This window comes from Pleurodeles waltl, chromosome 8 (assembly GCF_031143425.1).
Source record: "Pleurodeles waltl isolate 20211129_DDA chromosome 8, aPleWal1.hap1.20221129, whole genome shotgun sequence".
NCBI classification, from domain to species: domain Eukaryota; kingdom Metazoa; phylum Chordata; class Amphibia; order Caudata; family Salamandridae; genus Pleurodeles; species Pleurodeles waltl.
The window spans coordinates 4,791,542-4,818,570 of record NC_090447.1 but is presented as its reverse complement, the minus strand read 5'-3'; the positions used below and the strand labels follow the sequence as shown (position 1 = coordinate 4,818,570).

Sequence of the window (27,029 nt, the reverse complement as noted above, 5' to 3'; positions counted from 1 at the left end):
TTTGCAGGCGTCCTGGAGCAGTCAGCGGTCAATCCTTGACAGAAGTTGAAGAGGGAGATGGAGAAGAACTCTGGTGAGCTCTTGCATTCATTATCTGAAGAGAAACCCTCAGGAGAGACCCTAAATAGCCTTCAGAGGAGGATTGGCTACAGAGAGAGGTAAGCACCTATCATGAGGGGTCTCTAACGTCACCTGCTGGCACTGGCCACTCAGAGGTCTCCATTGTGCCCTCACACCTCAGCATTCAAGATGGCAGAGGTCTGGGACACACTGGACGAGCTCTGGACACCACCCCTGGGGAGGTTCTGGACAGGGGAGTGGTCACTCCCCTCCCCTTTCTCCAGTTTCGCTCCAGAGCAGGGGAGGGGATCCCTGAACCGGTGTAGACTGGCTTATGCAAGCAGGGCACCATCTGTGCCCTTCAAAGTATTTCCAGAGGCTGGTGGAGGCTACTCCTCTCAGGCCCTTAACACCTATTTCCAAAGGAAGAGGGTGTAACACCCTCTCTCAGAGGAAATCCTTTGTTCTGCCTTCCTGGGACTGGGCTGCCCAGGCCCCAGGGGGGCAGAAACCTGTCTGAGGGTTGGCAGCAGTGGTAGCTGCAGAGAAAACCCCAAAGAGTTCATTTGGCGGTACCCGTGCTCTATGCTGGAGCCCCGGGGATGCATGGAATTGTCCCCCCACTACCAGAATGGTATTGGGGTGACAGTTCTATGATCCTAGACATGTTACATGGCCATGTTCGGAGTTACCATTGTGACGCTACATATAGGTATTGACCTATATGTAGTTCACGCATGTAATGGTGTCCCCGCACTCACAAAGTCCGTGGAAATTGCCCTGAACATTGTGGGGGCACCTTGGCTAGTGCCAGGGTGCCCTCACACTTAGTAACTTTGCACCTAACCTTCACTAAGTGAGAGTTAGACATATAGGTGACTTATAAGTTACTTAAGTGCAGTGTAAAATGGCTGTGAAATAACGTGGATCTTATTTCACTCAGGCTGCAGTGGCAGTCCTGTGTAAAAATTGGCTGAGCTCCCTATGGGTGGCAAAAGAAATGCTGCAGCCCATAGGGATCTCCTGGAACCCCAATACCCTGGCTACCTAGGTACCATATACAAGGGAATTATAAGGGTGTTCTAGTGTGCCAATGAGAATTGGTAAAATTAGTCACTAGCCTGCAGTGACAATTTTAAAAGCAGAGAGAGCATAAAAACAGAGGTTCTGGTTAGCAGAGCCTCAGTGATACAGTTAGGCACGACACAGGGAACACATACAGGGCACACTTTATGAGCACTGGGGTCCTGGCTGACAGGATCCCAGTGACACAGGCAAAAACAAACATACATACAAGTAAAAATGGGGCTAACATGCCAGGCAAGATCGTACTTTCCTACACAACCCCCCCCCCCCCCCCCCCCAACGAGGGACAATAAGGCTAACCTTGCCCAGATGAGTCTTCATGGTCTAAGTGGAATTATCTGGAGAGTCCGTCTGCACTGGAGTGGGTATCCCAGGTCTATGTTCCACTGTATAGCCCATTCCCTGTAGGGAGATGGACCACCTCAACAATTTAGGGTCTTCACCTTTCATTTGTTTTAGCCAAAGTAGAGGTTTGTGGTCTGTCTGAACAATAAAGTGAGTACCAAACAGGCATGGTCTCAACTTTTTCAGTGCCCAGACCACAGCAAAGGCCTCCCTCTCTATATCAGACCAACGCTTTTCTCTAGGGGTCAACCTCCTGCTGATAAAAGCAACAGGTTGATCCTGGCCCTCAGTATTAAGCTGTGATAGCACTGCCCCAATGCCTAATTCAGAAGCATCAGTCTGGACTATGAATTTTTTGGAGTAGCAAAGGCTTTTTAGGACAGGTGCAGAACACGTGGCCTGTTTGAGCACATCAAAAGCTTTCTGACATCTAGCTGTCCACAATACCATTTTAGGCATCTTTTTACTAGTGAGGTCATTAAGAGGAGCTGCAATGGAGCCATAATTCTTAATAAACCTCCTGTAGTACCCTGTGAGGCCTAAAAAGGCTCTCGCCTGGGTTTGAGTTGTAGGGGGAGCCCATTCCATAATGGTCTGGATCTTCCCCTGCAGTGGTGCAATCTGTTCCCCACCTACTAGGTGGCCCAGATAAACCACTTTTTCATGCCCTATCTGGCACTTTGAGGTGTTGATAGTGAGGCCTGCCTTCTGCAGGGCCTCCAAAACTTTCCACAGGTGGACCAGGTGATCATCCCAGGTGGAGCTAAAGACAGCTATATCATCCTGATATGCTGCACTAAAAGCTTCCAACCCTTGCAGGACTGTGTTCACCAACCTTTGAAAAGTGGCAGGTGCATTCTTCAGACCAAAGGGCATTACTTTGAATTGGTAGTGCCCTCCAATGGTTGAAAATGCAGTCTTAGGTTTAGCATCTTCAGATAATTTAATCTGCCAATACCCTGCAGTTAAATCAAAAGTGCTTAGATACTTGGCAGATGCCAGTGTATCTATCAGCTCATCTGCCGAGGGTATAGGGTGAGCATCTGTCTTGGATACTGTAGGAGGCTGGCCTGGCTTATAGTGGGTACCTTGTGGTACTTACCCCCTGTGCCAGGCCCATCCCTTATTAGTGGAATAGAGGTGTTTCCTGGTGGGGCGTGCTCTTGGGGACGTCTGCCTTCACCCTGCATTGGAAGCCAAGAAGAAATCTCCCGTGGGTCGACTGAGTCATCCCCCTGCTAACGCTGGCACCAAACCTCTGCATCACCGGTCCTCTGGGTCTCCTCTCATCCTGATGAGCGTGGTCCCTGGAACACAGGAGCTGGGTCCAAGTGTCTCCCACAGTCCAGTAGCCCTTCTGTCCAAAGTTGGTGGAGGTAAGTCCTTGCCTCCCCACGCCAGACAGCAAACCTGTGTACTGTGTGATTTGCAGCTGCTCTGGCTTCTGCGCACTTTTCCAAGGATTCCTTTGTGCACAGCCTAGTCCTGCAGTGCTTAACCCGCTGAGTTGGAAGTCACCGTCATCAGTATTTTGCTGGTGCTTGTGGTCCTTGCAGAATCCCCCTATCACGACTATTGTGTCTTTCTGGGGTAGTAGGGGAACTTTACCCCTACTTTTCAGGGTCTTGGGGTGGGGTATCTTGGACACCCTGACTGTTTTCTTACAGTCCCAGCAACCCTCTACAAGCTCCCATAGGTCTGGGGTCCATTTGTGATTCACATTCCACTTTTGGAGTATATGGTTTGTGTTGCCCCTAGATCTATGTTCACCTATTGCATCCTATTGTAATTCCACACTGTCTGCATTACTTTTCTTACTATTACTTACCTGTTTTGGGTTTGTGTACATATAACTTGTGTATATTACTTACCTTCTTACTGAGGGTACTCACTGAGATACTTGTGGCATATTGTCATAAAAATAAAGTACCTTTATTTTTAGTAACTCTGAGTATTGTGTTTTCTTATGATATTGTGCTATATGATATAAGTGGTATAGTAGGAGCTTTGCATGTCTCCTAGTTCAGCGTAACCTTTGCCATAGCTCCCGTCTATCAGTCTAAGCTTCTAGAAACATCTCTATTCTACTAATAAGGGAAACTGGACCTGGCACAGGGTGTAAGTACCACAAGGTACCCACTATTAGCCAGGCCAGCCTCCTACACCCGGGCTCTATGCTGGAGTCCCGGGGATGCATGAAATTGTCCCCCCAATACCAGAATGGTATTGGGGTGACAATTTGATGATCCTAGATATGTTACATGGCCATGTTTGGAATTTCTATTGTGACGCTACATATAGGTATTGACCTACATGTAGTTCACGCATGTAATGGTGTCCCCGCACTCACAAAGTCCGGGGAAATTGCCCTGAACAATGTGGGAGCACCTTGGCTAGTGCCAGGGTGCTCACACACTAAGTAACTTGGCACCTAACCTTCACCAAGTGAGGGTCAGACATATAGGTGACTTATAAGTTACTTCAGTGCAGTGTAAAATGGCTGTGAAATAACGTGGACGTTATTTCACTCTGGCTGCAGTGGCAGTCCTGTGTAAGAATTGTCAGAGCTCCCTATGGTTGGCAAAAGAAATGCTGCAGCCCATAGGGATATCCTGGAACCCCAATACCCTAGGTACCTCAGTACCATATACAAAGGAATTACAAGGGTGTTCCACTGTGCCAATGAAAATCGGTAAAATTAGTCACTAGCCTGCAGTGACAATTTTAAAAGCAGAGAGAGCATAAACACTGAGGTTCTGGTTAGCAGATCCTCAGTGATACAGTTAGGCACCAAAAAGGGAACACATATAGGCCACACTTTATGAGCACTGGGGTCCTGGCTAGCAGGACCCCAGTGAAACAGGCAAAAACAAACATGCATACAAGTAAAAATGGGGGTAACATGCCAGGCAAGATGGTACTTTCCTACAGTAATGTCATATGTTTGCAATAAAAAAGATAATTTACAATTACACAGCCTGCCAAGGCCAGATCTGTTGGATTTGCCAATGCTTGTTTTATTTTTTAAGCACTTCCAGAAAGCACAGGTGATTATTTTCTCAGTTTTCCCTGGGTGCTCTGTCTTCCCCCCAGTGCTTTCAGCTGCCCCTGTTTATAGATAACAAAATGTCCCTGGTTCTGGGGTGATGCACGAGGAATTTAGCGGGGGCAGGCCCTGTCTCTTGCTCAGGCCTCTTCCATTTTAGTCCAAATACCTGAAAAGCAGAATTTAAAATGATGTGCCATCTGCACCATTACAGTGGGTTCTTTCATGAAGGAGGATCTGGGGTTGGGTACCCCCACTGCACAAACCTCTCTTATTGCACAAATATCACTGCCATGAAATGGAGGCACCTTTTCCACAACAAAAAACAGAAAGGAGACAGTTGTGTAAACATTTAATCATATTTGTAAAATATATCTGTGAGCTCCATCAATAATGTGTATTTCATCAACCAATAAAGTGATAGTAAACACACAGCTCTGTACCTCAGTTTCTGTAGTTTGCAGTTTGGATGTTTGAGGCCTTCACACAACTTTTTCACTCCAGAGTCTCCCAGTGCATTGCCGCCCAGGTCGAGCTCTGTGAGGGATGTGTTTGTCTTCAGGACAGAGACGAGATCTTCGCAGCACGGACCGGTAAGAAAGCATTGAATCAACCTGCAGGAGAGAAGAGATGTGAGAGGAAGAGAACAGAGAGCAGGAACAGAAACGTTAGAGTTTTATCTTCATTCCTCCCCGTGTATGACTTATTCACCTCTAGACACCTCATCACTTTTCACATCCACCACTTCCTGTAGGAAAGTACCATCTTGCCTGGCATGTTACCCCTATTTTCACTGTGTGTATGTTTGTTTTTGTCCTTGTGTCACTGGGATACTGCTAATCAGGACCCCAGTGCTCATAAGTATGTGCCCTGTATGTGTTCCCTGTGTGGCGCCTAACTGTATCACTGAGGCTCTGCTAACCAGAACCTCAGTGTTTATGCTCTCTCTGCTTTTAAAATTGGCACTGCAGGTTAGTGACTAATTTTACCAATTCTCATTGGCACACTGGAACACCCATATAATTCCCTTGTATATCGTACCTAGGTAGCCAGGGTATTGGGGTTCCAGGAGATCCCTATGGGCTGCAGCATTTCTTTTGCCACCCATAGGGAGCTCAGATAATTCTTACACAGGACTACCACTGCAGCCTGAGTGAAATAACATCCACGTTATTTCACAGCCATTTTCACTGCACTGTAATTTATAAGTCACCTATATGTCTAACCCTCACTTGGTGAAGGTTGGGTGCCAAGTTACTTAGTGTGTGGGCACCCTGGCACTAGCCAAGGTGCCCCCACATCAGTCTGGGCAAATTCCCCGAACTTTGTGAGTGCGGGGACACCATTGCACCCATGCAATGCACATAGGTCACTACCTATGTGTAGCGTCACAATGGTAACTCCGAACATGGCCATGTAACATGTCTAAGATCATGGAATTGTCACCCCAATACCATTCTGGTATTGGGGTGACAATTCCATGATCCCCCGGGTCTCTAGCACAGAACCTGGGTACTGCCAAACTGCCTTTCCGGGGTTTCCACTGCTGCTGCTGCCAACCCCTCAGACAGGATTCTGCCTTCCTGGGGTCTGGGCAGCCTAGTCCCAGGAAGGCAGAACAAAGGATTTCCTCTGGGAGAGGGTGTTACACCCTCTCCCTTTGGAAATAGGTGTGAAGGGCTTGGGAGGAGTAGCTTCCCCAAGCCTCTGGAAATGCTTTAATGGGCACAGATGGTGCCCATCTCTGCATAAGCCAGTCTACACCGGTTCAGGGATCCCCCAGCCCTGCTCTGGTGCAAAACTGGACAAAGGAAAGGGGAGTGACCACTCCCCTGACCGGTACCTCCCAGGGGAGGTGCCCAGAGCTCCTCCAGTGTGTCCCAGACCTCTGCCATCTTGGATTCAGAGATGTTGGGGGCACACTGGACTGCTCTGAGTGGCCAGTGCCAGCAGGTGACGTCCGAGACCCCCTCTGATAGGTTCTTACCTCTCTTGGTAGCCAAACCTCCTTTCTTGGTAGCCAATCCTCCTTTTCTGGCTATTTAGGGTCTCTCCTCTGGGGTATTCTTCAGATAACGAATGCAAGAGCTCACCAGAGTTCCCCTGCACTTCCCGCTATGACATCTGCCAAGGATCGACCGCTGATTGCTCCAGGACGCTTGCAAAACCGCAACAAAGTAGCAAGACGACTACCAGCAACATTGTAGCACCTCATCCTACCGGCTTTCTCAACTGTTTCCTGGTGGTGCATGCTCTGAGGGCTGTCTGCCTTCACCCTGCACTGGATGCCAAGAAGAAATCTCCTGTGGGTCGACGGAAGGATTCATTTGTTCACAGCCTAGCCTGGGTCCCCAGCACTCTACAGTGCTCAACCCGCTAAGTAGGACTCCGACGTCGTGGGACCCTCCATTTGTGACTCTGGTTTCACAGATCTTCTGAGTGCCTGCGCCGGTACTTCTGTGGGTGCTGCCTGCTTCTGCGGTCGATCTCTGAGTTGCTGAGCGCCCCCTCTGTCTTCTCCTCCAAGGGGCGACATCCTGGTCCTTCCTGGGCCCCAGCAGCACCCAAAAACCTCTGCAGGGACCCTTGCAGCTAGCAAGGCTTGTTTGCAGCATTTCTGTGTGGAAACACCTCTGCAACAACCAGCACGCCGTGGGACATCTTCTATCCAAAGGAGAAGTTCCTAGCCATTTTCATTGTTGCAGAATCTTCGGCTTCTTCCACCCTGAGGCAGCCCTTTTGTACCTTCATCTGGGGTTTCCTGGGCTCCTGCCCCCCCTGTACACTATCGCAATTCTTGGACTTGGTCCCCTTCCATTTGAGGTCCTCAGGTCCAGGAATCCGTCTTCAGTGTTTTGCTGGTTCTTGTGATTCTTGCAGAATCCCCCTTTCACGACTATTGTGTCTTTCTGGGGTAGTAGGGTAACTTTACTCCTACTTTCTAGGATCTTGGGGTGGGGTATTTTGGACACCCTTAGGGCCATATTTATACTTTTTGACGCAAAACTGCGCTAACGCAGTTTTGCGCCAAAAAAATTAGCGCCGGCTAACGCCATTCTGAAGCACCATGCGGGCGCCGTATTTATTGAATGGCGTTAGCCGGCGTTAGCCGACCGGCGCTGCCTGGTGTGCGTGAAAAAAAACCACGTACACCAGGCAGCGCCGGCGTAGGGAAAAATGGCGTTCGGGCGTCCAAAAATGGGGCAAGTCAGGCTGAGGCAAAAAAAACGTCTTAACCCGATTTGCGAAAAAAAATTTGGGCGCCCAGACGCCATTAACATGACTCCTGTCTTAGCAAAGACAGGAGTCATGCCCCCTTGCCCAATGGCCATGCCCAGGGGACTTCTGTCCCCTGGGCATGGTCATTGGGCATAGTGGCATGTAGGGGGGCACAAATCAGGCCCCCCTATGCCAAAAAAAAAAAAAATATATATACTTACCACAACTTACCTTTTCTTCCCTGGGGTGGGTCCCTCCATCCTTGGGTGTCCTCCTGGGGTGGGCAAGGGTGGCAGGGGGTGTCCCTGGGGACTTGGGAGGGCACCTCTGGGCTCATTCTGAGCCCACAGGTCCCTTAACGCCTGCCCTGACCCAGGTGCTAAAATCCGGCGCAAATGCGGGTTTTTTAGTCCCGCCCACTCCCGGGCGTCATTTTTGCCCGGGAGTATAAATCCGACGCAATAGCATCGGAGTCATTTTTTTAGACGGGAACGCCTACCTTGCATATCATTAACACAAGGAAGGTGTTCACGCAAAAAAATGACGCTGACTCCATGAACTTTGGCGCTAGACGCGTCTAACGCCAAAGTATAAATATGGAGTTAGTTTTGCGTCGAATTTGCGTCGAAAAAAACGAAGCAAATTCGGCGCAAATGGAGTATAAATATGCCCCTTACTGTTTTCCTACAGTCCCAGCGACCCTCTACAACTTTCCATAGGTCTGGGGTCCATTCGTGATTCGCATTCCACTTTTGGAGTATATGGTTTGTGTTGCCCTTGACCTATGTTTACCTATTGCATCCTATTGTGATTCTACATTGTTTGCACTACTTTTCGTACTGTTACTTACCTGTTTTGGGTTTGTGTGTATACTTTGTGTATTTTACTTACCTCCTAAGGGAGTATATCCTCTGAGATATTTTTGGCACACTGGAGGAGCTCTGGGCACCACCCCTAGGCTGGTGATGGACAGGGGAGTGGTATCTCCCCTTTCCTTTGTCCAGTTTCGTGCCAGAGCAGGGGCTGAGGAATCCCCACACCATCTGTGCCCTTCAAAGCATTTCCAGAGGCTGGTGGAGGATACTCCTTCCCAGCCCTTAACACCTGTTTCCAAAGGGAGAGGGTGTAACACCCTCTCTTTAAGGAAATTCTTTGTTCTGCCTTCCTGGGACTGGGCTGCCCACACCCCAGGAGGGCAGAAACCTGTCTGAGGGTTCGCAGCAGCGGTAGCTGCAATGGAAACCGCAGAGAGCGAGTTTAGCAGTACCCGGGGTCCATGCTGGAGCCCCGGGGATGCATGGGATTGGCACCCCAATACCAAATTTGGCATGGGGGGACAATTCCATAATTTTAGACACGTTACATGGCCATATTCGGAGTTACCATTGTGAAGCTACATATAGGTATTGACCTATATGTAGTGCACTGGTGTAATGGTGTCCCGCACTCACAAACTCCTGGGAAATTGCCCTGAACAATGTGGGAGCACCTTGGCTAGTGCCAGGGTGCCCTTACACTTAGTAACTTTGCACCTAATCTTCAACAAGTGAGGGTTAGACATATAGGTGACTTATAAGTTACTTAAGTGCAGTGTAACATGGCTGTGAAATAACGTGGATGTTATTTCACTCAGGCTGCAGTGGCAGTCCTGTTTAAGAATTGTCTGAGCTCCCTATGGGTGGCAAAAGAAATGCTGCAGCCCATAGGGATCTCCTGGAACCCCAATACCCTGGGTACCTAGGTACCATATACTAGGGAATTAAAAGGGTGTTCCAGTGTGCCAATCAGAATTGGTAAAAATGGTCACTAGCCTGAAGTGACAATTTTAAAGACAGAGAGAGTATAAGCACTGAAGTTCTGGTTAGCAGAGCCTCAGCGACACAGTTAGGCAGCACACAGGGAACACATTTAGGCCACAAACTATGCGCACTGGGGTCCTGGCTAGCAGGATCCCAGTGAGACAGGCAAAAGGTGAAATTGGAGGTAACATGCCAGGCAAGATGGTACTTTCCTACAGAGCCTATGCAAAGGCTTCTGCAAGCAAGCACCCTTTCACCGCCATGGTCACTTATAAGTCACCCCTCTAGAAGGCCTTACAGCTCTAAGGCAGGGTGCACTATACCACAGGTGAGGGCATAGCTGCATGATCAATATGCCCCTACAGTGTCTTAGTCCATTCTTAGACATTGTAAGTGCAGTGTAGCCATATTCAGTATATGGTCTGGGAGTTTGTCATTACGAACTCCACTGCACCATAATGGCTTCACTGAATACTGGGAACTTTGGTATCAAACTTCTCAGCACAATAATCTCACGCTGATGCCAGTGTGGGATTTATTGAAAAATGCACACAGAGGGCATCTTAGAGATGTCCCCTGTATGTTAGCCCAACTGCTAGTGTAGGACTGACCGGTCTGTGCCAGCCTGCCACTTTCAGACAAGTTTCTGAGTACATGGGGTGAGTGCCTTTGTGCACTCTGTGGTCAGAAACAAAGCCTGTCCTGCATGGAGGTGCTTCATACCTCCCCCTGCAGGAACTGTAACATCTGGTGGTGAGCCTCAAAGGCTCAAGCCTCGGATTACAGTGCCCCAGGGCACTCCAGCTAGTGAAGATGCCCTCCCCCTGGACAAAGCCCCACTTTTGGTTGCAAGTATGGTGGGAAAATTAGGGAAAACAGGGAGGAGTGACCACCCCACCTAGGACCACCCCTAAGGTGTCCAGAGCTGAGGTGACCCCCCTCCCTGCAGAAACCTCCATCTTGGTTTGGAGGACAGGGACCAATAGGGATAGGAATGTGTCCCCCTCCCCAAAGGGAGTGGCCCAAGGAGGGTGTAGCCACCCTCAGGGACAGTAGCCATTGGCTACAGCCCCCTGACCCTAACATGCCCCTAAATCTGGGATTTAAGGGCCTCCCTGAACCCAGCTCACCAGATTCCTGGCGACCTACAAGAGGAAGAAGGGCTGCTAAGCTGAAAACCCCAGCAGATAAGAAGGAAGACGACAACTGCTTTGGCCCCAGCCCTACCCGCCTGTCTCCTGCTTCAAAGAACCTGCAAAAAGAACAGCAACGTGTCCAGCGAGCCCAGCGACCTCTGCCAACTCCATAGGACTGCCCTGCACCAAAAAGGACCTAGAACTCCTGAGGACAGCGGCACTCTCCCAAACAAACTTTCAACCAAGGACTCCCACCTCATTCCGGATGTGTGAGTCCTGACTGCTGTGCACCTGACGCCCACGCCCCATGTCCATGTGGTCCACCCAGCAAAAAAGGGTCCCCAGGTGATTGGGACAAGAGCCCACCCTGGGTTGACCCCTCCAAGCCCCCTGCAACGATGCCTGCAGATGGAATCCAGAGGGCTCCTCTGACTGAGTGCTCCGGATGAAGAAATCCAACGCCTAAAGGACACACTGCATCTGCAGCTCCCAGGCCTTGGAGAACCTGACCACCAGTGCTGCATCGACTAGTAGGCGGCCCTCTTCCATGTCCAACCAGTGGTGTGCCCGAGACACCCCCCCAAACCTCGCCTATGGCCTCAGGGTGACCCCCCGGGTCTCCACATAGACCTGCATTTGAAACCCGACGTCCTGTTGGCACCCGTCTTGCACCCAGCCAATCCTGTGCCGCTGAGGGTGTGTGTTTGGTGCCTACTTCGGGCCCCTCCAGTGCTCTTCTAAACCCCCCTGGTCTACCGTCCGAGTCGCGGGTACTTACCTGCTGGCTGACCAGATTTCGAGTACCCTCCGTCTCTATAGGAGTCAACGTTAATTTGGTTCCTCTTTGACCTCTGCACCCGACCGGCCCCGGGTTGCTGGTGGTGGGTGTTTGGGGTTAACTTGAACCCCCAACGAAGGACTACCTAAAACCCGGAGATAGGAACTGTAAGTCGAGTACTTACCTGTAATCAAAAACAAAAAGGTAGTAAATGGCATAAAATCGCACTTCCAAAGGGTGTCCGTAGTGGTAAATGTACAAAAACAATACAGTATAATGGGTGCTCGCGGTCAGGTGCCCTACTACCTGAAGGCACAAGAATAGTGCATACGGATATACACAGCATATAATAAACAAATATGACCACAGCACTTAACAATGTAAAAACTAAGAAAGTACAGGTAAAAGCTATGTTCCATACTCTTCTTGGTGTTCCAGAAGGTGGTTTATTTGGATTGATTCTCGTAAACCCAAAGATACAGTCAAACAGGCACAGCCAACACGTGTTTCGTCACACCAGTGACTTCATCAAGGCTGTAAGGAATATACAGTGCCAAGTTTTTACTATATACATAGATACTGGAATGATAAACATAAACGCAGTGAGCAGAACAGTGTGTACATAGACAAGGCAAAGTGTAAGAACGTGAGGTATTAAAAGATAACAAGTAATAGTGGAGTTTCGTCCTATGGTGAGAAAGAGTGGAGACGAAAGAGCAGACGATGAACTGTGAGTGTGCACTAACTAAATTAATTATAATGTGAACGAGACACAATGTATAAACTCCACGCAATCATGAGATTAAGTGTCTCATAAGTATCCGTTTAAGTAATTAAAAACCCATCAATAAAGAGGTGAAGTAGAAAGGTGGACACGCCTACCTCAACTGGTAGTATTAGGACGGAATATCCAAAAGAGGCGAGTTAAGGTGGCACCTGGGGGACTAGAGAGAGAAAGAAAGGAGAGGGGAAGAAGGGCAAATAAATAATAAGAGGAGGGAGATGAGTAACTCAGTAGTTGAAATTTAGTAGAGAGGTAAAGAAATGATATGTGTCACTGAAAGAAAAAGGCTACCTGTGTTCTTAGATGTAGAAAGAGGAAGTACGTTCATTTTGTGTTGATCCGAAGAGTAAGGTAACTCTATGTAGATGTGGTAACTTCCAAGAATAAATGTTAAGTACGTCCCAGGCAAGCAAATGATTGGAAGGACCTTGGTAAGTCCTAAAAAATAAAATATGATGGAGGCATGATGAAGAGGCAGGCTGAGAGAGCGTAATGTGTGAAGTCTAGCCAGGATGGCGGAGCGAATAAATGTAATGTGAATAAATCAAACCAGGCTGGCGATGATCCACCAAAACCCCAAGAATGCTAAAGTAATGGTGACATGAAATTGGTGAAATATTGTTCAAGAATGTAGGATGCTTTAGAGATACTCAGGTGGAAACGTATGTCCCAACCAAGAGTGGTGTATGTGTCAATTATAGAGAGGACCGGAAAAAGTGAAAAGGCGTTATATTTGTAAAAGGTTATTGGTTAAAAAACTGTTCAGACCAGGGAAACGGAATGTTTCGATCATTTGATTACTGGGGCTTATTTATGTGGGAAGTATATAAAAGTAAATGGGATAATAACACAGTCATCTGAGAAATTAAACTAACGAGGGTAACTAGTGTTGAAATAGGGGAATGAAAGAAATTGCAGTTAGTAGTTGCAATGGCAACAACGTAAATCGGCAAATAGTCCTGAAGAGGACTGTGAAACCAATTCTACCGGTAAAAGTAGTAAGCGCTTGTTCAGGGCCAAAACAAACCGCTAGAAAGAAAACAAATGGGCAAACGTCCATAACTTACTGACAGAAGGTGACTGGGAGCTCGTTGCTGTGTTGGAAACGAAGCTAGTGTATACAAACTATTCGGTGGTTTAAATAGTAATGAGCGTCCTGTGCGCCACGTAAGGGCTAGGAGGCGGTCTGCATCCGGAAAGAAGGCCAAAAAGTGTAAACCGGCGGCCATCTTGGAGGGGTAAAGGGAGGACGGGGTACATACCTCACAGTGGGACAAGAGAGAAAAAGTGATGGCAAAACCCAGTGAGAGTGTGAACTATATGGTGAACCCAATACAAAGAAAGAGGTAGTGTCACTGTGTTTAACCCATTGGTCACTAACTGTTACATATAGTTAGAAAACAGTTAACAGCAGTACAGAGGAGACGTTATTGTTAATGAACATTTGCCCATATAGGCAAAAAACCAGCAACCTTACATATTTAGACAACTCCCCCCGAGAGGAGAGAGGTTAAAATTGAGAATTAAGATGCATACAGCAAGTGAGTAAAATAGACTTAAATAAGAACATATTGTGTCACATGAGTAGTGACCACTGATATTGGGTTCTACTAGTGTATGAATATTAAGTGAGTTAAATATACAGTACAAGGTCGGTGTAATGTCTATCTCATTACATATAGCTGTCAGAGAGTCCACATAATCCACACAGAAAGAAATATGTCTAAGTAAGGAACACGTGAAGTTCTTTGTCAGTGTTTAGACCTTTTTCTACAGCTCGCAGTTGAAGTATCCATTTGGCCTCACATTTGCACAATTCCTTGGTCCTATCTCCCCATCTGGGAGATGGAGTGATATGTGTTATGCCAAAAAATCTGATACCAGGAATGTCAGACTCATCATGTTGAGAGTTGAAATGAACAGCCAGGGGATGGCTAAGATTGTAATTTCTAATCACCCTAATGTGTTCTTGGATACATTCCTTGAGAGGGCGTATAGTACTGCCCACATAAATCAGTCCACATATACAGATGATGCAATAGACTGTGTATTTTGTATTGCAATTAATCAATTGTCTCACATGGTAAGTGGGTACTGTGTTGTTTCTAAATGTCAAAGTTTTATTGAGTGCAAACTGGCACGAGATGCAATAGCCACATTTATAGAAGCCAACATGTTTGTTAGGTAACCACATTTGGGGGTGAGTAGGGGAGAGGGGTGCTAAAAAAATTGGGACAAAGAATGTTTCTCAGAGTGCGTCCCCTTCTGTGGGTGATGGATGGTGTCTGACCGATCATTTCTCCCAGTTTGTAGTCAAGAAGTAGCAGATGCCAGGGTTTTTTGAGTATTCGAAACAAAATTCCACTAAGTGGACTGTATTTGGTAATAAGGGAGATATTCTTTCTCAAGTTCTTTCTAGATTTTTTGTAACCCCTAATGAGAAGTGTGTCACGCTGTTTTGGAAGTGTGCGTTTCCTGGCTATATCAATAGTTTCTTCTGAGTAACCCCTGCTGTGAAAGCACTTTGTCAATATTTCCATTTCCTGTGTGAAGATCTCATTATCACTACAGTTGCGTCTGGTCATTATCATCTCGCCATAAGGATGGCCTTGATCTGGGCCTTGGGGTGCGCACTGAGAGCATGTAAAATAGAGTAACATGCAGTAGGTTTCCTGTAAGTTCTAGAAGAGATTTTGTTATCTGTAATGTATAAAAGAAGGTCCAGGAACTCAATGTGGCTGCTATCAATCTTGTGTGTAAAGGTTAGGTTAAAGTCATTAGTGTTCATACGGTCTATGAGTGTGACCAGGTCCTGTCTATTACCCGTCCAAATGGTAAGAATATCATCAGTGTTACCTGTAACACTGTTCAATCTTTTCTTCCCCCAGGAACTGTTGAAAATTGCAGTGTCCACTTTTAGAATAGCTTTTTGCCATTTTAAAGAAAACTGTATACATTGTTAATTCCATTCAAAGTCCTGATTATACCCATGCAAAGTACCTTTCATTTTATGTACTTACCTGCAAACTGAATCTTGTGGTTCTAGAAATAAATTAACAAAATATATTTTTCTATATAAAAACCTATTGGTCTGGAGTTAAGTCATTGAGTGTGTGTTTCTTCTATTGCTTGTATTGTATTGTAATAGTATTTATATAGCGCTTACTACCCCTGATGAGGCGTCAAAGCACTTTTCAGCGAGTAGCACGCTACTCCGGAACCCAACAAGAATTAGTGATGGATTAGTATCAGGAAATATGAGTACAGTTTTAGTATTATTATGAGTTCATTTGAGCCGCGGATATGAGAGTTTGTTAGTTAGATTGACTGGAGTAATGGAGGGGTGGAGGAGGAAAGAAATCCAGAAGTGTTTATTGGGAGTATATGGTAATAGGATTTAGGCTTGGGATGAGTAAAAGGGGGATGGAGGGAGGAAGAGTCTGAGGAAGGGTTAGGGAGATCATAGTAGCAGGAGGGGTTTTGGATGAGTTAATGGTGAGATAAATGAGGGTGAATTTAGTAGGGCTGTTTGGTAGGTCATGGTAGTAGAGTGAGGTTTGATGAGTTAGATATAGAAGTGGAGGGAAAAGCTTAGGCAGAGTTATTTAAGAGATGAACGTAGAAGAATGGATTCTTGTGTGTGTACAACAAATGCTTAACACTACCCTCTGATAAGCCTAACTGCTCGACCACACTACCACAAATAGAGCATTAGTATTATCTATTATTGCCTCTGTCAAGCCTCTGGGGAACCACTGGACTCTGTGCACACTATGGGGCTGATTCTAAGTTTGGCGGGCGGCGGGAGCCGCCCGCCAAGCGGGAACCGCCAGAAGACCGTACCGCGGTCAAAAGACCGCGGCGGTCATTCTGAGTTTCCCGCTGGGCTGGCGGGCGACCCCCAGAAGGCCGCCCGCCCGCCCAGCGGGAAACCCCCTTTCACGAGGATGCCGGCTCCGAATGGAGCCGGCGGAGTGGAAGGGGTGCGACGGGTGCAGTTGCACCCGTCGCGATTTTCAGTGTCTGCCAAGCAGACACTGAAAATCAATGTGGGGCCCTGTTAGGGGGCCCCACGACACCCGTTACCGCCATCCTGTTCCTGGCGGTGAAAACCGCCAGGAACAGGATGGCGGTAAGGGGGTCGGAATCCCCATGGCGGCGCTGCAAGCAGCGCCGCCATGGAGGATTCCCTGGGGCAGCGGGAAACCGGCGGGACACCGCTGGTTTCCCGTTTCTGACCGCGGCTTTACCGCCGCGGTCAGAATGCCCCCGGAAGCACCGCCAGCCTGTAGGCGGTGCTTCCTCCGTCACCTACCCTGTGGAATGACCCCCTATATCTCATTTTGATATAGTATATACAGAGCTAGCTTCCTACAGAGAAGGGTTCCAATTTGTCCACCAGCGAGAGCTCTGGCGAACTCTGTCCTGGTGATCTTCTCCGTCACCTGTCTACTCTCAATCTACCAGTTCTTTCTAATGTCAGTGACGGTCCTGACATCCTCTCCCAATGCAGTGACTGCATCAGCCCTGCTTCTTTGTTGCACTGGTGAGGCATGGAGGTAGACCATAAAAACATTGTTGTAGCTTTCCACTACAAATTTCACAATCATTTGTGTCTCCTCCTCTGTTAATTTTTTCTTCCTCCTGATAGGCAACATGCTAATAGGGTGATGGGTAAGACAAGGCAAGACGCAGAGCAGCCAGGTATAAGAATGTGTTACAAAAAATAGAGCCTTGGATGTGTGCTGCTTTTATGTGGTTTGCAGTGCATGGGTTGCAGCTGGCATTAACTGTCTGCAGGTGTATGTAATTACACTTTCCCCGCCCCAAGTGTAGAGGTTCAGTCCCGAGCGCAGAGTCCCTGACCCAAGTGTAGAAGCTCCACAGGCATAAAGATACTAATCCTAAGTCCCTTTGTGAATACAGAAAAGTTGTAAAGTTAGACTTTTGGTCTAACTTTACCTTTGGGAATCTGCCCTGAGTTTCTTCGGATTTTACAGTGAGAAAACAAAATGTGATGGGTGAAATGCTTTGATTAATCCTAGTCACTGGTAATTCTCTGGCTTGATTCCAGTCATTGATTTGTTTTTCACTGGGCCATTACAATCAGGGACTTACCATAAGCAAATCGATCTTTGTCCTGCTATAGTAGGGACATTGTACCAGGCCAAGTCCCTCCTGAACAGGAGCACGAGCAACCTTGTGACTACATGAAACAGGGATCCAAGTATCACCCTCAATTGGATCTGCTCCTTCCTCACAGGCAGAACACACAAAGTCAGCATGCCACCCTGCACGTCGAGCCAAGAGCCTCATCTGCAGACTCCCCCAATGATCATCCCTCAGCCCAACCTTGTTTAACATTGACATGACCTCACTGGCTGACCTCATCTGGTTGTACATCATCAACATTCTTTTCTACGCAGCCAACACCCAAATGGTACTCTCACTGATGGCAAAACTCGTTGGACAAAAAACAACTTCACCTTCTACATGACCACGGTAGCCACTTTGATGAGATTCAACTGTCTAAAGCTCATCACAGACAAGATTGAAGTGGTGGTCTTAAGAAGGAAGACCTCTGATGGGGATTCCACCAGGTGATGGGCACCCCTTTTACTTTAGCTAGAAGGGTAGGCAAGAGTTTGGCACTGGTCTTGTGTGACCTCTAACATGTTCGGGCCAGAGCAGGGAGGAAGGGAGTGCCTGATGCCTCAGGGATGTAGAAACTTGTAGAGGCTTCCCCCACTTCAAAGTAGGCACCTGGTATCAATGTAGGACCCCAGACCCCTACTCTTCAGTGCACTTCTGGACCTGTGGCCAGGAAGAAAGATTGCTGTGCTGCTGAAAGGATTGCAACTCTGCTGGACTGCTGCTCTGAAGGACTGCTGCCCTGCAGTACTAACTTGCTGCCCTAGTGCCTTCTTGCCTGGGTGAGAAGGACAGGACTTGCATCTTTGAACAAATGACCCTAGAGTGACTCCAAGGCCTAATTGGTTGGCCTCCTAGAAAAGGCTTCAGGGACATAACAGGCTTCCAAGATCCAGGAATCTGAAACACAGCAACTGGACTCTGCTATCTGTGAGTCCTGCCCTCCAAGTGGTACCACCCCAGTCCTGGACCCTTGGACGTGGGCCTGAAGAGGCTATGTAGGCCCATCTCTGGAACCAGCAGAACTGAAACATCTCCTTCGTGGCACATCTCCTGCAGAACCGCCACACTGCTTCTGCTCCTCAACGCACCTTCCTCAGAACAGAGCCATCAGCCCTGCTCTGTGAATCTCCCCAGTGCAAGGAACTTGCATCTCCCGTCGCAGCCCATCAGAGCCGACGCATCCCCTAGAGGACTTTGCCTCACCCAGTGCAGCCCGTCAGAACTGTTGCACCAGAGAGACCTTCACTGGCTCCCCGTCGACAAGAGGATCACCTTCAAGCTCCTCACCAACACACACAAAGCACTCCACAACGCCGGACCAGCCTACCTGAACAACAGACTCAGCTTCTACACACCCACCCGACAGCTCCACTCCACAAACCTCGCCCTCGCCGTCGTTCCCTGCATCCAACGTAAGACCTTGGGTGGCAGATCCTTCTTCTACCTCGCCGCCAAGACCTGGAACACTCTCCCGACCAGCCTACGTCAAACCCAAGACCTGCTCACCTTCAGAATACGCCTCAAGACCTGGCTCTTCGAGCAATAGCAGCACCCCCCACCCCCAGCGCCTTGAGACCCTCGTGGGTAAGTAGAGCGCTTTATAAATACAATGATTGATTGATTATAAATACAATGATTGATTGCTGCGAGGCGTATCCATATGCAAGGAGATCGCCTGGCCCAATGCATCCTATCAGAACTGCTGCTGTGTGATGCATCTCCTCACCCAGATTTTGTATCGCCTCCGCTGTATCCTCAACACAAGATTCCCCATCTCTTGACAACCAGGATTTAAGGTGCTCTTATTCAGCGTGCTTACCTGGGTCCCTGTGGCTGGCCCACGCTCCTTAGTGGTCAGAACTTGTGACCTTGTCCCGGTCCAGTGCAACCAGATAACCACAGTTGGAGCTTTGTGCTTTTTGGCTCTATTTTCACTTAATTATTTAAAACTACATTTCTCCAGTTTTACTGATTGAATTTGTGTCATTTTAGTCTTGCTTTGTTAATTACAATATACTCCATTATTCTAAGTTGGTGTGGGATTTCCCTTCTATTGTGTTTTCACCTCATTACTGTTTGAAGTGCTGCATGCTGCTAAGTTAAGCCTGACTGCTCTGTGCCAAGCTGCCAGAGGATTAAGCACAAGATAAACAGAGGAATGCTTGTGCCACACCCTGACAAGTATTGTGGTTGCTCCTTCAGTAGGGTTCCACTGCCCTCAACCAGTAACTCAATTTCTCAAAGGCATTGTGTTATGTATTTATGCAGAACACAAACAGCAATAAAGTAAAAACACAAGAAAAATCTCATAGCAATTTAGAAAAAAAATATTGCATTTTAATAAATTGCGTAAAAACAAGTTAAATCCAATCAGTGGAATCAGAGTTATGAATTGTTACAGTTTTAAGTGAAAAATAGCACCAAAAAGATTAAAGCACCCACCACGGGTATCTGGTCATGCAAGACTGGGGCAAAGTCAAAATTGTAGGGCTAACCATGATCAAGCGTGGTTCAGATACACACAGTGGATTGCTCTTTGTCTTGGCTTACCATTGGACTTGAAAGACATTCCTTGAAAAAGTCCAGGAGAAATTACAGTTCAGCAGGGCAAGGCCACACGCTGCGGCAGAAAAGGAGTCGTTCATAATTGGGGTGTGCTGGAAGAAGCCTTGGTGAAGACGTCAGTGTTGGTGGGAAAGAGCTCCAAGTGGGATGTGAGATATTGGGTTTATGTTTGACCAGGGTGTGAGCCCTGGTCAAGCAACACCCACAATCCCTTGCAGAGTGAACCACAAAAAGTCACTGAGTTAACCTGTGCTTAACCCTGGGTAGATTGGCACAAAAAGCAGTCAGACTAAACTTAGAGGCAAGGTGTTACATATTTATGCAGTACACAGAGAGCAACACAGTGAAAACGCCACACAATAAAAATCCCAAAGTATATTAGAAAAATAGATAAAATTGTAATAAATTATTTGACACCAAAATCATGAATAAGTTTAAGGTTCAAAATAGAAAGTCTTCAGTTTTGGAAAATAGCTTCCTGGGCACCTTAAGCACCACAACCAACAGTCCAGGAATGGATGAAACTGTTGGGAAATTTTCCCACGGTCTCCCCACTAATGTTTTGTAAACAAAAGAACACTGGAACTGTTTTGGTTTCCACTGTATACCGTAGACCTGTGACACAGTTGTTAGAGGGATGATTTGAGACAGCCTTCGAATGTTGAGTTTTGACTTAGATGTGGAAGACTAAAGACATGTAAAAAAACTCTCCATGTACGGAGTGGTCATTGATGAGTATCTAGGCTGGCAGACGCTAAAACTGGTGACAAGATAGGGGCTATAAAGCTTGTACACCGAAAGCACTCTTGCCGAGAGTTTGCCACGGTCCAACCAACTGCTCGTGCTTGACACATGTGCCACAGTCAAAATGCAGGCACCAAAGGAGTCTCAGAGCAATGCCAGCCTGTATAAACTCTTATAGATAAGGGAAGCAACATTGAAAGTCTATGATTCAGTGGCCAGGAACTGAATGAAACAGACGCAAAGATAAGGTACTGCGCCATTATGCAAATTAATGCCATACGCTACATGGAGTAAGAGTGCTAAAGGCACATGCAAACCAGGTTACGAAAGCAGTACAGAGCAATATTTCAGTACAAATCAAATTGAAATTCATCTGCTATGAAGCAGAGATTAACCAGGCATTTGTGAAGAAACTTCTAAGCACAAAGCCAACCAATGTTATCTGCTTTCATGGACTTGTAGTGTACAAAATGTATCTACTGACCAAAACCATTAACAATCATTGTGCCACAATGTGCTGTAGAGTGGCCCCAGAAATATGGTCAGGGTTGTACTTGTGGAGCTGTTCCCTTGAAGAAGTGACCCCTCTCCAAAGCTACTGAATTGGGGTCCAGAACAACTTCACAGACCACCAGCTAGTAAAGAGCTCCAATGGAGAGAAAGGGTAAGATCCAAGTTCCAAAGGTTCTTAAGGTTGACCCCCAAAGTCAGCACGTCACAGGGCACTAGAGAGGCTATGCCTGCTCAAGTTCCACAAGAAGTGCCTGAGAGACCACTACTACTGTCCACTAATGTATTATGGGTACTGCGTTCTTAAAACCTCTATCTGTGTTTGATACAGCCAAGAAACTCAATATTGGCAACATATGGACTGCATGGATGATGACTTTTGAAGATTTCATAGATGCAATAGATGAAAAAGAGTAGGCAAAGATTATAAAGTATCTGAAGAACAGGGCTGGGGCAAGGAGCGAAAGAAGCAATGAAAAAATACCACAAGATGATGAAGTGACGCACACTTAAATCAAAACAGCCTTGAATGTAAAATGTAATCTCATGCCAAATGTGAATTATGAAGGATACATATTTAGTCAAGAATGACAGAGACCAGGTGAAACTATTGATGAGTTTGTTGGGAGAATGGATGTTCTGGTGAAGCACTGTAAGTTCAATGAGTTTAAGGATGAGGAAGCTATCCACTTCAGAGTAATTAAAGGATGTCTGCCTGATTCCTTTCGACAACAAATGCTGAAGAAAACTCTGAGCTTGGAACAAGGCTTCAAGGCTACTCGCGCTGAAAAGCGTGCTGATCATCAAGCGACTGACATGGAGGCCAGAGGCTTGAACATGAAGAGTAAGACAAAGTACAAGCCAGAGGGACACAAGGCGATGTCTCTACAGAAGACGAAAATGTTTTACAGATGTGAACTGTCATTTCCATATGAAGGCAAATGTCCTGCAATTGGACAAATATGGATTGGGTGTGGTAAAGCAAATCATTTTGTGAAGTCTTGCAAGGCAAAGAAAAAAGTAAGTGCATCACACAGGAAGAAAAACGCTATATCAGCGACATTTGATGCACTCCCACAAGGCCAAGCAGTCACACCAACTGAGGCAATCATCACCAAATGAGGTTGATTGTCATCTAATTCCTCGACAAAGAGTTCCTCAGTATTGGGTTTTAATTAAATTGACAATGATTATAATGAGACGTTGATGTTTTCTTCAGAGAGTTATGCACATGTGAGACTAGTCAACTGTGAGGAAAAACTCAAAGTGAAAGAAAATCAACATGACAAAGCACCAAAAATATTCAAACATTGACAAACCATCACTCTAAAGATAAATGAGTGTTCAATATCATTCATAACTGACAGCGGTGCATCAATAAATATCATGCTTAAGGAGAAGTATTGAGAACTGTCTCCATTACGACAACTTACAAAGTCAAAAACTAAGTTTACACATTGGCTGCTCAACACCCTTAAAAAGTCAAGGTTTAATGGTAGCCATGATGAAAAATAAAAAAACTGTGGCACAAGCACCTATTCATGTACAGCTTCAAGTGCCTATTTGCTGAGTTTCAACACTGTTGCTGATATCAGTAAACCACAATATGAATACTCATCATGAAATTATAAGGCAATTTCTTTCATTATTTCATGGATTACGGAAAATCAAAAATTATGAAAGTAAAGTTATATATAAATGAATATGTTTATCCTATTGCACAGAGACACAGAAAAATTGTATTTCACCTGCAAGAAGCTGTTGAAAAGGAAATGTACTCATTGCTTGAGCATCACATTATTGAACACTCCACTGGTTCAACACCATGGGTTTCTCCCATTGTAGTAGTATCTAAAAGAGACAGCAAAGGAGCTGTATGTATATGCATTGACATGCTTAATACCAAAAAAGAGATTGAGTGAGAGAAACATTCAGGTCCACACATTGCTGACATAACTCAATTGAATGGTGTAAAATTCTTCTCTCAACTCAACTTCAATAAAGGATATCATCAATTGGAACTTGAAGAAAAATCAGGGTACATTACAAACTTTTCTACGCCTATTGGTTTGTTTTGCTACAAATGATTGAGTTTTGGTATATCCTCTGCTGCAGAAATCTTCCAAGACGTCATTCAACATATCATACAGCCGTCAGACCTCTGACCTGATTTTGGTCAGGAGACCGCTCCCCCATGTCCGCAGCACCACCAAGCTGTTCCCCTGTCCTTGACCCAGCACGCGCTGCCAATCGTGCGTACGAGGCCCACCTCCACCCGCAGGCATCCACCTGCGCCTCATCCCTGGTGTCTAGTGGGCTCTGGTAAGCGTCACTAGACTTGTGCTTTGTACCGTTTTAAGTTTTGTGACTTGTTCTCTGTGCCTTGTACTATCGTGCCGTTCATGCCATTGTGACTTGTTCTCTGTGTCTTGAATTAATGTGAATTACTCTGCCGTTCATGCCGTTAATGTTATTGTGACTTGTTTTTTGTGCCCTGTATTAGTGTGCCGTTCACCCCTCAGTTTCTCCTTCTGTGCCTTTTTCCAGTTTTTTCCACCGCTTTTTCCCCTTTGTGCGCTCCCCTTGCCGCCGGCTCTCTCTGAGCCTCTTTCCCCACCGCTGCCTCCCTGTGGCCCCGCCCCCCTTGCACCCCCATTCGCCGCTCCTTCCCGCCTCCCAGCTGCCCTCCCTCCCTTCTTAATGGCGGTCGCTGCGCGTCGAGGGTGAGCGACCTCTGACCTGATTTAGGTCAGAAGACCGCTCCCCCACGTCCGCAGCACCACCAAGCTGTTCCCCTGTCCTGGACCCTGCACGCGCTGCCAATAGTGCGTTCGAGGCCCTCCTCCACCCGCCGGCATCCACCTGCGCCTCATCCCTGGTGTCTAGTGGGCTCTGGTAAGCGTCACTAGGCTTGTGCGTTGTACTGTTTTAAGTTTTGTGACTTGTTCTCTGTGCCTTGTACTATCGTGCCGTTCATGCCATTGTGACTTGTTCTCTGTGTCTTGAATTATTGTGAATTACTCTGCCGTTCATGCCGTTCATGTTATTGTGAATTGTTTTTTGTGCCCTGTATTAGTGTGCCGTTCACCCCTCAGTTTCTCCTTCTGTGCCTTTTTCCAGTTTTTTCCGCCGCTTTTGCCCCTTGTGCGCTCCCCTTTCTGCCAGCTCTCTCCGAGCTGCTTTCCCCGCTGCTGCCTCCCTGCGGCCCCGCCCCCCTCGCGCCCCAATTCGCCACTTCCTCCCACCTCCCAGCTGCTCCTCCCTCCCTTCTTAATGGCGGTCGTTGCGCATCGAGGGTGAGCGACCTCTGAACTGATTTTGGTCAGAAGACCGCTCCCCCACGTCCGCAGCACCACCAAGCTGTTCCCCTGTCCTTGACCCTGCACGCGCTGCCAATAGTGCGTTCGAGGCCCTCGTCCACCCGCAGGCATCCACCTGCGCCTCATCCCTGGTGTCTAGTGGGCTCTGGTAAGCGTCACTAGGCTTGTGCGTTGCACCATTTTAAGTTTTGTGACTTGTTCTCTGTGCCTTGTACTATTGTGCCGTTCATGCCATTGTGACTTGTTCTCTGTGTCTTGAATTATTGTGAATTACTCTGCTGTTCATGCCATTGTGAATTGATTTTTGTGCCCTGTATTAGTGTGCCGTTCACCCCTCAGTTTCTCCTTCTGTGCCTTTTTCCAGTTTTTTCTGCCGCTTTTGCCCCTTGTGCGCTCCCCTTTCCGCCGGCTCTCTCCGAGCTGCTTTCCCCGCTGCTGCCTCCCTGCGGCCCCGCCCCCCTCACGCCCCCATTCGCCACTTCCTCCCACCTCCCAGCTGCTCCTCCCTCCCTTCTTAATGGCAGTCGTTGCGCATCGAGGGTGAGCGACCTCTGACCTGATTTTGGTCAGAAGACCGCTCCCCCACGTCCGCAGCACCACCAAGCTGTTCCCCTGTCCTTGACCCTGCACGCGCTGCCAATCGTGCGTTCGAGGCCCTCCTCCACCCGCAGGCATCCACCTGCGCCTCATCCCTGGTGTCTAGTGGGCTCTGGTAAGCGTCACTAGACTTGTGCGTTGCACCGTTTTAAGTTTTGTGACTTGTTCTCTGTGCCTTGTACTATTGTGCCGTTCATGCCATTGTGACTTGTTCTCTGTGTCTTGAATTATTGTGAATTACTCTGCCGTTCATGCCGTTCATGTTATTGTGAATTGTTTTTCGTGCCCTGTATTAGTGTGCCGTTCACCCCTCAGTTTCTCCTTCTGTGCCTTTTTCCATTTTTTTCCGCCGCTTTTGCCCCTTGTGCGCTCCCCTTCCCGCCGGCTCTCTCCGAGCTGCTTTCCCCGCTGCTGCCTCCCAGTGGCCCCGCCCCTCTCGCGCCCCCATTCGCCGCTCCCTCCCGCCTCCCAGCTGCTCCTCCCTCCCCCCTCCCTTCTTAATGGTGGTCGCAGCGGGCGCGCCGCTGAGGCGCCAGAGTCGTGTCAGAGGCAAGCCCGTCTGCGCCCGTCCACGCCCGGACCGCGCCCAGCGCAACCCCCTCTGGTCCGCGAGACCCCTGCACCTCCAGATGACACTACACTGCCGAACAACTCAACGCCCTCAATCCCAGCCGCATCACAGCATCCTCCCAGTCCTCACCAAGGAACACCCACGGACCCTTTGCATGCCGCACCTGCAGATTCACCTACGACAGAACAACAAAACCAACAAAGACCAAAACTAACCACCTCCACTGCATACTCCTCAACACCTGCTCCACACGCAAGCATGCCATCGAGCTCTGGGACCTGCTCGACTCCACCGCCCCAGACGTAGCCTTCCTGACCGAAACCTGATGGAACGACTCCTCAGCGCCCGACATCGCAATAGCCATCCCGGATGGCTACAAGATCATCCGTAGGGACCGCAACAACGGAATCGGAGGAGGCATAGCCATCGCCCACAAATCCCCCTTCAAGGTCGACACCCACACTGACGACTCCCTCAAGACCGCCGAACACCTACACTTCCGCATCCACACCGACCGCAACACCACTCTCAGAGGAACGCTCATCTACAGACCCCCCGGACCACGAGCACCATTCAGCGAATCCCTTGCCGATCTCACCAGCACCCACACACTCACCTCAACGGATTACATCCTCCTCGGGGACCTAAATTTCCCCCTGGAGAACAACAACAACACCAACTCCACTACTCAGATCGACAACCTCACCAACCATGGCCTCAGACAACTCGTCAACACACCAACCCACATCGCCGGCCACACGCTTAATCCCATCTTCTCCTCAAGCGCCCATGTCACCTTCAACCATACCACCGTACTCCACTGGACAGACCACCACTGCATCCACTTCACCTACAAGAAACATACCGAGCCCCATCGCACCCAAAAACCACCCGCTAATGCTGGAACACAGTTACGTTAGACCAGCTTACCAACACCCTCGCCCAGAACCCACCCCGACTCCACCAACCCAGACACCGCCGCCCACAACCTCACCCTGTCGATCAACGACTGCGCCAACACCCTCGCGCCACTCAAAAAATCCACCGACAACCAAGCCAGAAGAGAAGCCACCTGGTTCACCGACGAGCTCCTAAACTCCAAACGCGACTGCTGGAAGCTAAAAAAGGAATGGCTCCTCAAACGCACACCTGACAGTCTCACAGCCCACAAGGACGCCACCCACAAGCATCACCAACTCATCAGACAAGCCAAACCATCCCACTTCAAAGACCGCCTGGACAACAACGCACACAACAGCAAAGAGCTCTTCAGCATTGTGAAAGAACTCTCCAACCCCAGCGCCAACTTCAATGA

At 47.9% G+C, this 27,029-nt stretch overlaps 1 protein-coding gene across 2 annotated transcripts in view; it reads right to left on the bottom strand.

Annotated features, from left to right (window-relative positions):
* Window positions 1-27,029, bottom strand: part of LOC138249656 (NACHT, LRR and PYD domains-containing protein 3-like) — an 886,959-nt gene that overhangs the window by 483,102 nt on the left and 376,828 nt on the right. For both annotated transcript variants that reach the window (XM_069203614.1, XM_069203615.1), the window contains one exon: window positions 4,981-5,151. In XM_069203614.1, the coding sequence (XP_069059715.1) occupies window positions 4,981-5,151 (171 nt within the window). The remainder of the gene's footprint in view (window positions 1-4,980; window positions 5,152-27,029) is intronic.